The 13659-nt window shown below is 40.6% G+C and overlaps 1 protein-coding gene across 1 annotated transcript in view; it reads left to right on the plus strand.

Moving 5' to 3' along the window:
* The window catches only part of LOC110989211 (A disintegrin and metalloproteinase with thrombospondin motifs 9-like), a 144284-nt gene that overhangs the window by 53019 nt on the left and 77606 nt on the right, over positions 1-13659 (plus strand). The window contains exons 5-8 of the mRNA XM_087135790.1: positions 4257-4404; positions 4569-4755; positions 7263-7346; positions 7770-7894. Of these exons, the coding sequence (XP_086991916.1) occupies positions 4257-4404; positions 4569-4755; positions 7263-7346; positions 7770-7894 (544 nt within the window). The remainder of the gene's footprint in view (positions 1-4256; positions 4405-4568; positions 4756-7262; positions 7347-7769; positions 7895-13659) is intronic.

The raw sequence follows: 13659 nt of genomic DNA on the forward strand, positions 1-13659 counted from the left end.
TATTTGGTCACAGAGCTGTCAGGTTTCCACTGGGAGATTCAAAAATGCACCAACTCTGTCCTGTATACATACTTCAATCATCTCCCCAATCAACAGGTGTGTAGTTTAAACACACTGCAATTTACACAGGTGTGTAATAATGAGTTTTTAATTTATTTACAGGAGAAAAAAAAGGTGCAAAGGGTTATCTGGGGTTGTGCTTACATAAACCATCACCCCTCAGTGGGCTGAAGCTTTTCAGTAATAGGCCATTGACTCCAGTGGATACCTGCAACAGAAGTGGAACAAGTGGTTTCTACTTTACTAGATACTTAAGAATGGACTGCTCAACTGGATCTCCATGCTTACCAAGGAGCTTTTAAAATTGAGGGTTAATGTTTTTGTGCCCCCCCATCTCAGTTTTGGAATTGGTAGAACAAGAAAGGAATATCACTGTACAGTGGTCACAGACGGGAGAGTACTAAAGATGAAGAGTGCAGCAGGAAGTGAGAATAGACATCTTACAGATCTAAGGTCCAGAATTGAGCCATAGGGCAGGACAGATTTATCCATGATCAGCAAATCACTTCTTTTTCCAAATGACATTGATAAATCCCCTGTCAAGTGTGATAAATTTAATAAATGACAAAGTGGAGACCATATAAAGAGATCAGAAGGGTGATAATTCTGTCATTAGGGAGATTGTAAACTGTGGTTTGTACAGCACCATGGAGGACCTTGGCATAGATAGGATGTCTTCTAAAGTTATGGCTTTGGCTTGAATTAATTGGCACATTGCTGGCTAGCAGCTACGGCTAATTCCCACATGTGAGTTTGTGTTGAGTCTCAGCCACAGTCAGTTTATTTCAACATGGCCATAGAGAAACTTGTGTGGCAACCTGACCTCGTAAGCATGTACATTTAGTAGGACAGGTGACGTCCTCCGGATGCTTCTTCAATTAATTTCAGTGGTTGCCATACACCATGCTTGTTCTTGCCTGCCTGTTACCTGATTGGTCAAGCTTTCAAGTGGGTGCACATGCCTCTTGCAGTTCCCCTATGTGTGCGTTTCGATTTGTATTTGGAGTTCATCCCACTTCACAGGCCATTTCTTTTATTTCGGCAAGACCAAAGGGGCAGATTCTAAATCCACCTGTGCTGTAGCACTGCAAGCCTTTGGGTGTGGCAAGCATCAGGAAATTGTTTGCGTATATGTATGCCATTCGCGCACAAGGGATAACTTATAAATTTGTCAACAGTTGTGCATTCACTTTGCCTATGTGGCACTGTGAACTGTTTATGAACAAACCCATCTTCACAGGCTCTGTGACACCGACACCAAAAGGTTGAATTCACCTTGAAAGTGGTCAGGGCTGTTCTGATACATTGGAACCAGTGCAATACTTGTTTTTTCTGCATTATTGGGATATTTTCTTGGGTTAACTTTTTCAGCCACTAATGCTTTTTCCCTTGGGAAAAGCCCCTCCAAAACCCATGCACTACATCTGAATTCATTGACTCATGATTGCTAGATTAGACCCCTGTGTGATTGATGGAGTTTGTAGAATTCAGGAATGTGAAAAAAATCCATTATTGTGGTCAACATGTTTACTGGTGTAAAATGGGAGTTTTTCCTTTTTGTAAAAATGGAGGAATGTGATGAGAATTAACTTGTAAAGATTAAGAGATTTAAATGTCAGTTTTTCAGTCCATTTAACCCACTCATTAAAGTTGATAGTAAATCCCAACCGCAGTTTCAGTATGGCTGAGTACAGAAATCATCCTTTGTTGTACTGACATCCGCAGCCTTCAGTTTCTTGTGGTGGGGAGAGAAATTCTGAGACTCTAAAAATGGCACTTTGTTGCCTGAAATCCAGTTTGGTTAATGTATTTTGTGACCTTTATGAAAGATCAAGGAATTAGCTAGGGAAACACTCTCTGTGTTGTCCCTGACATCTTGATTCCTACTGTAGGTGTTGTAAACTCCTGAGAATAAACAGATTGGTTGTAATTGTATGCTCGTTTATGGGTGCCTTTGACAGCAGAGATGTACTGGAAGCAAGATTCAGTCTACACAGAAGTAGGGGTCGAGGTCGGACAATCATTACTTTATTCTGGGTTCCGACACGAATTAAGATGGGGACTTTTCCTCAAAGTTTGTAAACTTTTTTTGAGTTACCTCCAGCTGTTATTTGGTGATGCATAGATGTGTAACAGCTTGTCCTGTCCTAAGTTATTATCTTTGTTGTTAGTTTTTTTGTAATTGGCGGGCAGTAACTTTAGTTAGAAATGCTGTACACATTTTCCTGCAAATTAAATAGTTCTCGTTAGACTTGATGGGATGTCAGCCACATGTGTACATGTGGTTCCAATTCTTCATCTTACTCCTTTCCATGCTTTGATTGGGTTTCATTGTCTTAGCTGTAGAGTTAGTCATTGACATGAAGTCTCAGCACTTTTTTTCATTTAGTTGCTCTCTTTTTTAATGAAAGCATGAATTTTGATTGTAGGTTTTGGCACATAGGTTATGGTGATAAACAGATTGGTTGCTGTCACGTATGTAGGGTGAACTGAGATGTTGAGCCTTGGCTTTGAATCATTTTGGGAGGAATGAAGTTTCTGGTGGTGATTTCAACAATTTCTGGTTCAGTTTTATCAAGTAGTGAATCATCTCGTCTACTGAACTAGACCACTCACAAATCAGCTGCGTGTGTCGGCCCAGAACTCCAAATATAGATTTACAGCAGGTGCAGAGGATTTTTATTAGAGAGGGGGTGCTGTGAGTAAGGCACAGTGTACCATACCACTTGCTTGTGCCTTTGCATATCTTCGGGGCTTACCTTGCATGTCACAAGTTAACCCCGCACCAACAGTATCACAGTCCAGCAGCAAATGCACGCCATGGTTGGTAGCATAGAGTGAGTTTGCTGATAACCCAGAAATTGGGCAATAATTTAAAGAGGTTTGGAAAAAATATGGGTCAGAGGATGAATTATAGCACTGTTAGAGGTGTCAACAAAGGTTACACCTGCTTTATTGAAATTTTGTAGGTCGTCAGTACACTAAGCCCATCCAAGGGGCAAAGAAATATTATTTTGTTATTGTATGGGATTTTTGTTGTTTTGGTGGAAGTCACAAGTGTCTAATATTGGCTTGTTTCAGGAGATTTTATTGCCAATAGAGATTTCAAAACAGGTTTGGATTCCAATCAATTTCTATCAAATGCAAATTTGCAGAATGTTTTTGTACCCCTTGTCAGAGTTGAGTTATTGAGGCTGCTTTCCAGATTTAATCACATGGTTAATGAAAAGTGAAATGCGAATTTGGGTGGTTTGTTGTCGAAATAAATCTCCGGCTTTAGCTAATGTGATTTCTACGTTAATGTTACTTTGAAACTTAAGTGCAACATAGCAGCAAATTGTACCCGTGTGTGGAAATGACATCATCAAAAGCAAAATCATAAGCACCAATATCTCACCGTCTGCTGGAATTCAGGGCCTCCTCTGCCTGGCAGGACCGTTGAATGGACATTGTTCTTTTTTTTTTTTATTCTGATGGTATACTTTTCAGTGAGAAATATTGTTTTTGTAAAGTTATATCAGTCTTTCCGAACGATGTTTTATTATTTGTAGATATAGTAATAAGCCTTGTACACAAGGCTTATTCTATAGCAGGGGTGGTATTTCTCAGCTTCTTAGCTGATTTCAGCTTTTTTTGTTTAGGATTTCAGCTTTTGTTTTCCTCACTGGCTATGTACAAAAGGATATTTTCACAGTTCAGCTTCTCTATGCCTTTTTTCAGCTGTTATTGAGTTATTTTTATCATTGGTCACCCCTGAGTATGTCAAATCTACTCAAATTTTGATTTCTGATATTTTGATTATTGAAAAATCTGATATGGACAAACTCTAAGTCAGCAGTCAAAGTGCCTACAGCACTATGTACATGTACCTGTAAAAAGGATATTTTATAGACAATTGGGGATATGCATATTTAGGTATGACTGTCATCCTATCAATCTGATTCTATTTGTTGCTCAACTGTTGCTGACTTCCAGTTCTTCTGGATGATATTGAAGTGTGCTGACACTTGTTTAGCACCATTTGTGTATGCTGCTTCCCCGCTCTTCGTGTGTTCTCGGTGTGGGAGAAGGGAACATTTTGCAAGGCTGCTCTGCACAAGCATTTGTCAGAAGCTTTTTCAATTCATGAACTGTCCAAAATTTTCAAATTCACTGTGAATTAACCATGACAACGTCCTTCTCTGTTTGTCGTGCAGATTCCACAAATGATGTGCCGGGGCCGCATAGTTTTCAACATCGAAAGCGTCACCATGGCAACAGGAGGCATTTTCATTCTGAGGATGCCAGAACCGCAAACACATTAGCTGCACAACTCCATCAGATGCACCAACGAATTAGCAAAAGGTAGTGTATCTCAATGGTAGATTCACCGGGACATTTAAAAAGAGAGAAATTCTGGTAATTTAACAAACAGTTAACACTAAGTTTGGCAGAAAATTCAAGAAAGGTTTTTTAAATATCTTGGCTTTGGAGAGAAGTCAGACCAATTTATTTTCATTTGCTTGCAGTATTAAACAAGAAGACAACAACAGCAGCAAGGCTATGTCAGATTCAGTAGCAGGTGATTCACATAGAAGAGAGAAACGGTTTATATCCTACACACGCCATGTGGAGTTGATGGTGGTGGCTGATAGTAAAATGTTGAACCATCATGGTGAAAACGTGGAGCATTATCTCCTCACACTAGTCGCCTTGGTAAGTCAGGACCCAAGACTTCACATTTGAACTTCCCTTCACAGTGTAGTGCTTCTGTATCTTGACAAGTGATCATCACTCCTTGTAATTCATGTAATCTTGATTTGAGTCACATAGCCCAAGGCCAGTTGACTAGGAAAATTAAAAGTTGCTTTTAATGGAAGGAAAAATAATTTGTGTTTCACCTTGGAGTTCAAATCCTCTTTCTATCTCAGGGAGACAGTGTCATAGATTTCATGTTGAAACTTTTGTTGTCAAAATCTATGCTCAGCTAGGTACTCTTTTTTTTAGAATGCTAACCTGTATTGATTGCCCCCAAAAATGATTTTAAAAAATGGAAACTTTGACAGTGTCATTGAAAAATAAAGTTCCCATTATGTGCACAATTCCCTGAAGACCAAATCAAGAGAAACAAGTCTGTAACCTAGACTCCCTTGTATCAACCCCTCCAGGCTTCCAATATCCCAATACCTGTAAAATAAATACCGGATCCTGACCATGGCAAAACAAACAGAAGCCCATGTGTACAAACAGAGATTTTGTGCTGCAGCTTGTGGACTGTGTCTACTCTCCTTCCAGTCCACAAAAGATTCCTTGTAATAGCCCGTGTATTTCGAAGCCTGGGTTAGGTGACTGACACCGTAATGCCCTAGGATAAGCTAAGAAACAGGGTGGAATTGATGGAAAGTTGACTTGGCTTGCTGTTTTCCTGCCTTTCATAGCTGTCACCAGGGCAACTTCATACCCACACACTGAACATATAAGTCTTTCCTTCCTTCTGGGTTTGGACTGTGGTTCACTGGGGCACATCCCACTCATGGTATGCATTTTTGGTTTATGCCAGCGTTAGCAGTACTTTCCCTTGGACAGAAAGAATTCGGGTACAAATGTGCTGCCCTGACCAACTTCTTTGACTGAGGTTCATATCTTTACTTTGGTTAGCATGTTGTGTTTCTCGTGTTTTGTTTTTGTTTTTTGCTTTTCCTGACTCTTAATTTAAATTCTTATCTGTTCTGTAGCAAATGCCTTTGACCTCCCAACTGCAGTAAAATGAGACAATCACAAGGCCAGTGCATCTTTGGGAAAATGGCAGAGGTTTTCACCTGAAAAAAAAAAGTTTGCTGTTCATTTACAAGCACAAAAGGATCCCTTCAAAGTATAGACCACCATTCTGTTTTACTTCTGCAGTGTCTTCGTGGAAGGAAATTGAGGGAAAAGAAATGGCAGTTCACCCACACTAGCTTTGCTGTGTGAAGGGAAACTTTCCAACAGACAATCGGGGCAGATCCAGGTTTTTTTTCCGGGGAGGGGGGGAAGAGGGAATTTTGGACATGTTTGTTCATACAAGGGGTTACCTACATGTAGTTGTTGCCAGTGGTGAGGTCATTCAGTGCCTTCTGTTTTGTACCTTTACTGTGCTTGCAAATTAAGACCCTTAAATGGCTTATGCCTTTATTGGGGTTTGTAGGCCCATAAAGAAACTGGAAAATGAGACCGGGAGCTGCTTCTGACTAGTGCCCAGAACTTGAATGGCAGCAGGTTGATTGACAGTGTGATACTTTGGATTTGGCCAATTGATACTTGTTCAAGAACTTGATACAGCTGATGAGAGATTGATTGACATCTGTCTTACAAGTGTGGACGTCTCACAGGGCTGGTTATCATTTAAGAAAGTAAAAGCAAACTACATGTATCTAATTGACAGGGTTTTTTTTGTCACAGCTGTGATTTTAAGTCTGGATTTATGTGGACAAGGTGAAGAACTTTCCATTATTTATTCCCATATGCATGTCTATGGCAGTAGTGTTGTCAAGTCTTTGTGGTTCCTTCCTAAGTCAATCAAAAGCCGTCCAGTGTCAAGTCAAGTCACAATTTTTTGAAGTGACCTGCAGTGAAGACATTCCTTTTGCACCCACTGGTGGCAAGCATTTCAACTTAAGATTTGATTAGTGATGGACTTAAATACAATTATGGTCTTCAAGTGCTTGTTGCCATGGGTTATGAATGTTTCTACACACTTTCTGAAGAACACCATTTTCTTCAGGATTTCTGACAACTTATGAAGTTCTCGTAAGTTTTAAAAAGCAAGTAAAGAACAAAATTTCCATGGGGGGACCAAAAGGTCTTCAGCTCAAAGGGCATCAGTCATAATAATTTTTCTTCGTTTCTTTTTGGATTTGTCTTGATTTATTCTTATTTACTTCAAAAATATTGTTTTATCCAAAGGGAAATATTTTGTTACTATTAGGAGTCTCATGGGAAAGAATAATACAGATCAGTTCCAACTCCGGGTTTCATTGCAGGCTGTAGTGTCATACTTGATTGATATGTCTGCTGGTAAAATCCGAAGTGTTGGTCAGACCTTTCAGGTGTGACAGCAGTGTTCGTTTTGAGATCTTCCGAGTTTATTCACCAGTTTTAACAAACCCTTAAATGAATTTCACACAGGTAGAATACGGTAAGCTATGGTTGATGCCACATTCCTCTCCCTTTTCCTTTTCTTTCAGGTGAATAAAATATTCAAAGATCCCAGTATAGGAAATGATATCAACATAGTGTTAGTCAAGCTTCTTGTTCTCCGTCAAGAGCAGGTGAGTTAAATTTGTCAGCTGCCTTCCCTGTCACAGTTGTCAACTCAATCCACTCATATCGCTCTAAATTTCCAAAATCCGAAGCAGAAATTATGTGCATTGTCACAAATTAAATAGTGATGAGCTATTCTAACCCCTACCCCAGATTGAAGCCTCTTCCCCTCCTTGTATTATTACCATTAACTATTTCATCATGGATGATCAAAGCTGGGTGAAGCAATATTGACGTTGGGGGCCCATGAAAAAAGTATCAAACCCGGTCCCCCCCCCCGAAAATAATAAGAGTATTCAGGAAATACAAGGATGTGCGCCCTTCCCCCTAATGTACAAGACACCTCCCCCTCTCATCTCCCCCCTCCCACAGTGAGAACCCTGGCCACACCTCTTAGTTTTACGAGATAAAACTTGATTGTTTTGCTGCAGGAGAATTTGTCTATCACCTCAGATGCCCAGCTGACGTTGCGTAATTTCTGCGTCTGGCAGCAAGACCAGAACCAGAGGGAAGACACTCACCCCCATCACTATGACACTGCTGTACTCATCACAAAGTAAGAAGGCGCTTCGTTCTGCTCTTAATCACCACTATGCATCGACCCTTTCCTCTAAAGAAAAAAACAGAACATCTTCTGTGGTCCTTAACCCCTATTAAGAGGTACATACTGCTCAACGGTGCCCTTCTGTTGGAGAAGCAACTAGAAGAGGCACTACATATTGTACAAAGCATTTTACAGAAGGACTCTAACCTCTGTAATTAGAATGAATGTTTCCATATGAGATTGTTTTTACGGGGAATGAACTTTGTGACCTCATAACTCCCCAAAGAAGGGTCTGAGATCAGCGGTTTTAAGGGTACGTGTTCTCAAGATCTTGCCAAAATAAGTTGTCACACAAAAATCGGTCTTTACTCTGCACATGGTGCGTGTTTACTCGTTCTCAACTGTACACTACTAACCAGCCTGTAGCCTGAAAGCACCGGATAGGAGTAGAAGGTCAATTGATTGCCAAGTAGACAAACATCATCCATAAACACAGTTTCTCTTACGGCCTTGTCCTCCCCTTCTGATTTCACCCTGAGATACTCCAACAAAGCAACTGAGGACACAAAGGTAACAGAGTGTTGAAATAGGTGAATGCTTGACACTGAGGTTTTGATCAGGCGATAGAAGCATCATGGGATTTGCATGTAGCATTCCCAGGCCACATTAGGAAATTCCTGGTGAATTCCATAATGTGACTTATTGGATAATCCTGAACTGGAGGCAGTATGTATGGAGCTCCCCGGGGAGAAAATTAGGAGCCTAATTTATCGTTAAGTGAGCGAGGGTAACATTGTCACGCCCAGGGGTGAGTCATTGAAATTGCTCTCCTGAATAAATCTCAGGTAATTGGCAGCCCGGAATCATGCCGACACTGTTGAAAGTTGACAATCATTAAGACATTGATTGCGTGGGAGATTGAATTCCTACATGTCATGTGTAGCACTTTGAGCACATTGTACTGAAGTACAGGACCACTGTTAGATTGACACAGTAACTTGGCTGTGATGGACAGCTAATCCATGATTCTAAAGTTGATCTTGCATTAGCTATCTCTCCAGGGATTTTTTTCTGTAGGGAGGGACTGTGAATTCTGCACTAGAGGTGACCCGTCCAGCAGTTTTTAGTGGCTGTATTTATTGGTTTCTTATATGCAAGTCTCATGGGCCATTACTCAGTTGGCTATAGTGTTAATTATTCTTTGTTAACTGTCTTGCATGTATCCCGTTCGTAAGTGTGACGTCACTTCAGTTTAAACCACGCCCACTGCACATGTACTGCACGTAGAGTTACATGCATTGATCGCCATTTACATGGAACCACAGAACCGGAAGTTAATGCACAACTTCAGCGATCATCGAATGGGAGCCTGCAAATCGTGGCAAGTCCGCCTTTTTGACGGAGTCACTTACGAATACACTCAAATACAAGAGAAAGTTGAAAGCTTCTTCTGTATGACCGTGACTCATGAGTACCTCCAAGAAAAGGTCCGTTTTGTCCCACATGTAATGCCATGTTTTCTTTTTAATGACACAACAGGTACAAGAACCATTCTGTGAAATTTCCCCTCATAGAGGTGGACAAAGAGCACCAAACTGGATGCTTTTTTTGGTTAAAAGTCACAATGCATGGGACACAGCATTTTATCAGTTCTTGGACTACAAACTTTTGTGGCCTCTAATCTCCTTTGTCAGTAATTCAGAAGGAATCTGCTTTATGCCTAATTAGATAAATGTACCCGATTCCAGAAGCTTTCAGAGTCTGCTCATCTGCTGTCTCATTTTCATGGTTTGAATATTTGGAACATTTGACTGTAGTGTTTTGGCTTTCTGCATGATGTGTCTGGGGTTCAAATCCCACTTGTGCTGACATATGTCTTTTTCAATTTCCCATAGAATGGTTAGTCCAATTTTCCTTCTCACTTGATCTGATCATTTCTTCACCATCTTGTCTCCTCAGGGTTTCATACCTGTAAGCTAAAGTGTAGCAAATGCTGTGTAATAAATTAGTTGTTGCATTTGCCAGAAATAAATACTCCAACTGTTCGTAAATCAAGGTGGATTGAAACTTCTGAAGGTGTTCTGTGCATCAGAAAGTATTTTTTAAGTGTAAACCTACATTGTCATTTATCTGAACAACTCTTAGCTTCTTGACCCATACAGAAATGCTTGCTCATTCCTGCTCAGTGTCTGGAATGAAATTGGCCCCAGGTCAGTCATTTGGACAGGTTGAATGATGGATTGAGTAGTCATAAATACAGATGTATTCAGCATTCCAGCCAAGTTAGTATGTGGGCACATTCCAGCATTAATATACACTACTGTCATAAGTCATTTGCTGGTTAACCACTGGCACTCGCAGAACAAAGGTGGCATCATTTAACCTCCTCATGTGCACATTCCAAGTTAGTTGCAAAAGAAACCTAGACGGTCTACCTGTCAGTTGTTGGTTTTTGTTTATTTTTGGAAGAAACATGTTTGTTGGCCATGCCTAATAATGTTCTTACATAAGATGCAAACAAGAGTATGCTCACAAATTGTTGCATTATCTTCAGTGAGCATTTGAGAGAAAAATCCATCAAGAAATTTGTGCATGCCTGTAAATGGGCTTCACGGAAACGTGCAGTCTGTCTTGTCAGCTTCATGCCTCCACTGAAATATTCCCAGGGTCCTTCTTAATTCCTGTAGTTCACTTAGATTTCAGTATCCAGAGAGTTAACTCACACCAAGATACGGGGTAGCAATTCACGGATGTGGATTGTTAAAGCCACACGCAAGAAAATATTTCCAGGAGAGCTTTGGTCATAAGCTATTCCTTGGTCTGGGGACTGGGACCAGGATTCTTGTTCAGGCTGCTGCCCAAAGTATTGGCTGTGACAGGTAATGCTAATTAGTAACACATGCTCCTACCAGGGTTGACAGGTAGTCAATATGTCTACATGCACTTCCGTGTGTCATGTGTGTTACCACATGCTACAGTCAGAACTTCTTGATACATCTTAACATTGATCATGTGCTCATGATGATATCACTCCAAGATGCTGCATTGGCAAAAGAAGGGGAAGATAGTGAAATTACATGGAACGACTCAGTTTCCTGAGGAAAAGAAACCCAGGAGACCAGGAAGTAGACAGAAAGAAAAATATAGGTTGGAAACATTGCCGGACCTTGAAGTGTAAAACATGGACCCATGTGTACAGCAGATTGAACATGGAATGACAAGACATCATGCGTTCTGTTTGAGAAACACCAAGGTGTTGGAATTGTAACAGCTGGGCACATTTCCTGTCCAGTGCCCATGCAGGAGAAAAATCATGATAGCAGCTGTTACTGTGGTTGCGGATGAAGTGTAGGAATCCTGGAGATGAGAACGCTGTATTCTGTAGTCTTTGACTGTCCATGAAATGTCATTAATTGGGCAGTCTGTGGGATGCAAGTTCCTGAAAGTGTGCCGTCATCTTGTATGCTCACTTTGTCATCCCTGTCATGCCTCGTATGTTTAGAGGAATAACCATAGTGACAGAATACTTTTGATTTTCTCTGAGCATGCGTTAAAAGTGATGAAATGTTGAAGGCATCCTTGGCAGACAGTGTGAAATTTGCAGCATGTGTTCCTTTGCAGTCCAATGCCTCCATTTTGGTTTTACTTTTCAGCAGCCTGAACCTGAAAATACTCATGAAAATACCTTGTCGAAATAGAGGGAGGAGAGAGTACGCATAATAAAGAAGAATATACATACACTTGAGAGGGTCAGCAGAAAAATATTCTTCACTTTACACTTGACTTTGTACACTGCATCCGATCCAGTTTTGTTTTGAACAAAAATTGTTCCAATCAAATTGTTTCTGAGGTCAAGTTGAAGTTGTGGACACCTGGAAATACTTGTGGTTGAAATTCAAATCAAATTCCTGCAATTACTTTCCACTGTTTCAATCATACAATGAACTTCAATTTCAAAGCAATATCCGGGATCTCGCTTCATTTGAGCAATGTGGGGATTATTTGCCCTCCTGGGCAGAAAATGTTTGGAACTGTTTTGACCCTGAGTTTGGAGCACTTACGAGGGTCAGGTTTCGGCCATTGGCTGTGTTGAGGCACATGGACTGTTCAGGCATCCATGAAAAAAACAGAGTATATCAGCTGTTGACAAGGACAGGTTGTCCATCATTGCTAAGTCAAGATTGTCAGTCATGCATTATGATAATACTTGTATTTCGACCATAGTTGAGAACAATTTCTTCAGTTTATTTTCATTATTTCCTCTAGTCTGAGCAGCTGTGTTTTACTCATATGAAGCTGGCTGCTGAAGAGATATGTTATGCCTAAGTGAGCCTTTTTTTTCATATGTGTATACTGACATTAACGTGTGATCACAGAGTAGATCGCCAGGTATGTCAGTGAGGATTGTGAGTAGAATAGCTTCATCATTATCATGTAGCTCCTATATTGCCAGCAGAGATAGTATAGAAGCCCGGGTCTTGTTTTCTTTGTAAGCATGTGCAACTCCAGATCATTTCTTACATTTCAAGGGAGAGCAGTAAAATTGCAAGTTCTTGCAGCACCTGTGTATCCAGCAACAACTCAACAGAATTGAACCATATCAGTCATTTATCAAATTTTCCTAGATTACTTCTTTCCCCTTTTCTGAATGTATGATTCTTTGGTTTATTCAACCCAATATTGGATGTATTTTGCTCCCTAAATACCATGAAATGAATTGCTTAAATCCTACAGCATGAACTTTCCTCCCCCAGGAACCAGTTTCCCAGCATTGCCAGCTGTTGCCATTTCTCTCATGGGGGCGGGTCCGTTTACCATTTTGCCACAGTCACTGACCTTATAACCCTCTCTGGTCTGAGCCAGAGCAGTGAAGGGTCAGTCTGCCCATACAGCTATCATGATGGGGACCCTCAAAGAATCCATCCTTTGAATTTGAACTTTGCAACTTTCCTCCCATACTGTTTATTTTCCAGGAAAGGAAAAAGCTGACTTTCACTGTTTCTTATTAAGCATACTTACTGCCAGTGATACGGTAGCAATTTGTTCTCTTATCTGCAAGAATTGGCATGCTTTTACATAACAGATCCCACGTTGGTGGGGACCTGTAGAGTACAGACAGTTCAGTCAAAAATGTATACCACTTCACTGCTGTGCTGGGGGGGGGGGCTGACCATGTGCAGCCTTGAACTTCAGATGACCGTAACAAAAAAAACCATATGTCTGATTGAGTTCAAACTTAACATTTCTATTGATAAGAAGTGTGTTTACATGAATGCCAAGTTTAAAAAAATGAACATGGCACAGCCAAGTTCTTGGGGGCAGACTCCCCCACACCTGAGATTGACCAAAATAACCCGGCTCTTTGAGGGTTGAAGTGTTAAGACTACAGTATATTTGAATAGCAGATTAGCACTGGAAAAATCAGGTAGAATTATGGCCTGATTGTAGTTAAAGGCTCTCTTTATCCAACCCCCCTTTAGTAAAGACATTGGTTCTTCATTCACTCTAAGGCTGTTTTCCAATACCCAACTTGGGCTGTCTGTCTCAGGCTTCAACTGTTTTGTTTACTTCCTGACTTTATGAGGTTATAAGTGCAGTAGTAAGTCTGATAGTGGCACAAAACCTCAAGTAAGATGCAAAAGAGCCAAACATTACAGTACTTCAATTTAAGTTAAACGCTTTAGGCCCACAATTGAGGATTGGCTTCCTACAGGAAGCCTGAGACAGAGACGAAGTTGAGTATTGGAAACCCGCCCAAGGTCGTCAGTCTAACCATG

The sequence above is a fragment of the Acanthaster planci genome, linkage group LG04, assembly GCF_054643075.1.
Source record: "Acanthaster planci isolate LZ-2023a linkage group LG04, COTS_SCS, whole genome shotgun sequence".
In the NCBI taxonomy this organism is placed as follows: Eukaryota; Metazoa; Echinodermata; class Asteroidea; order Valvatida; family Acanthasteridae; genus Acanthaster; species Acanthaster planci.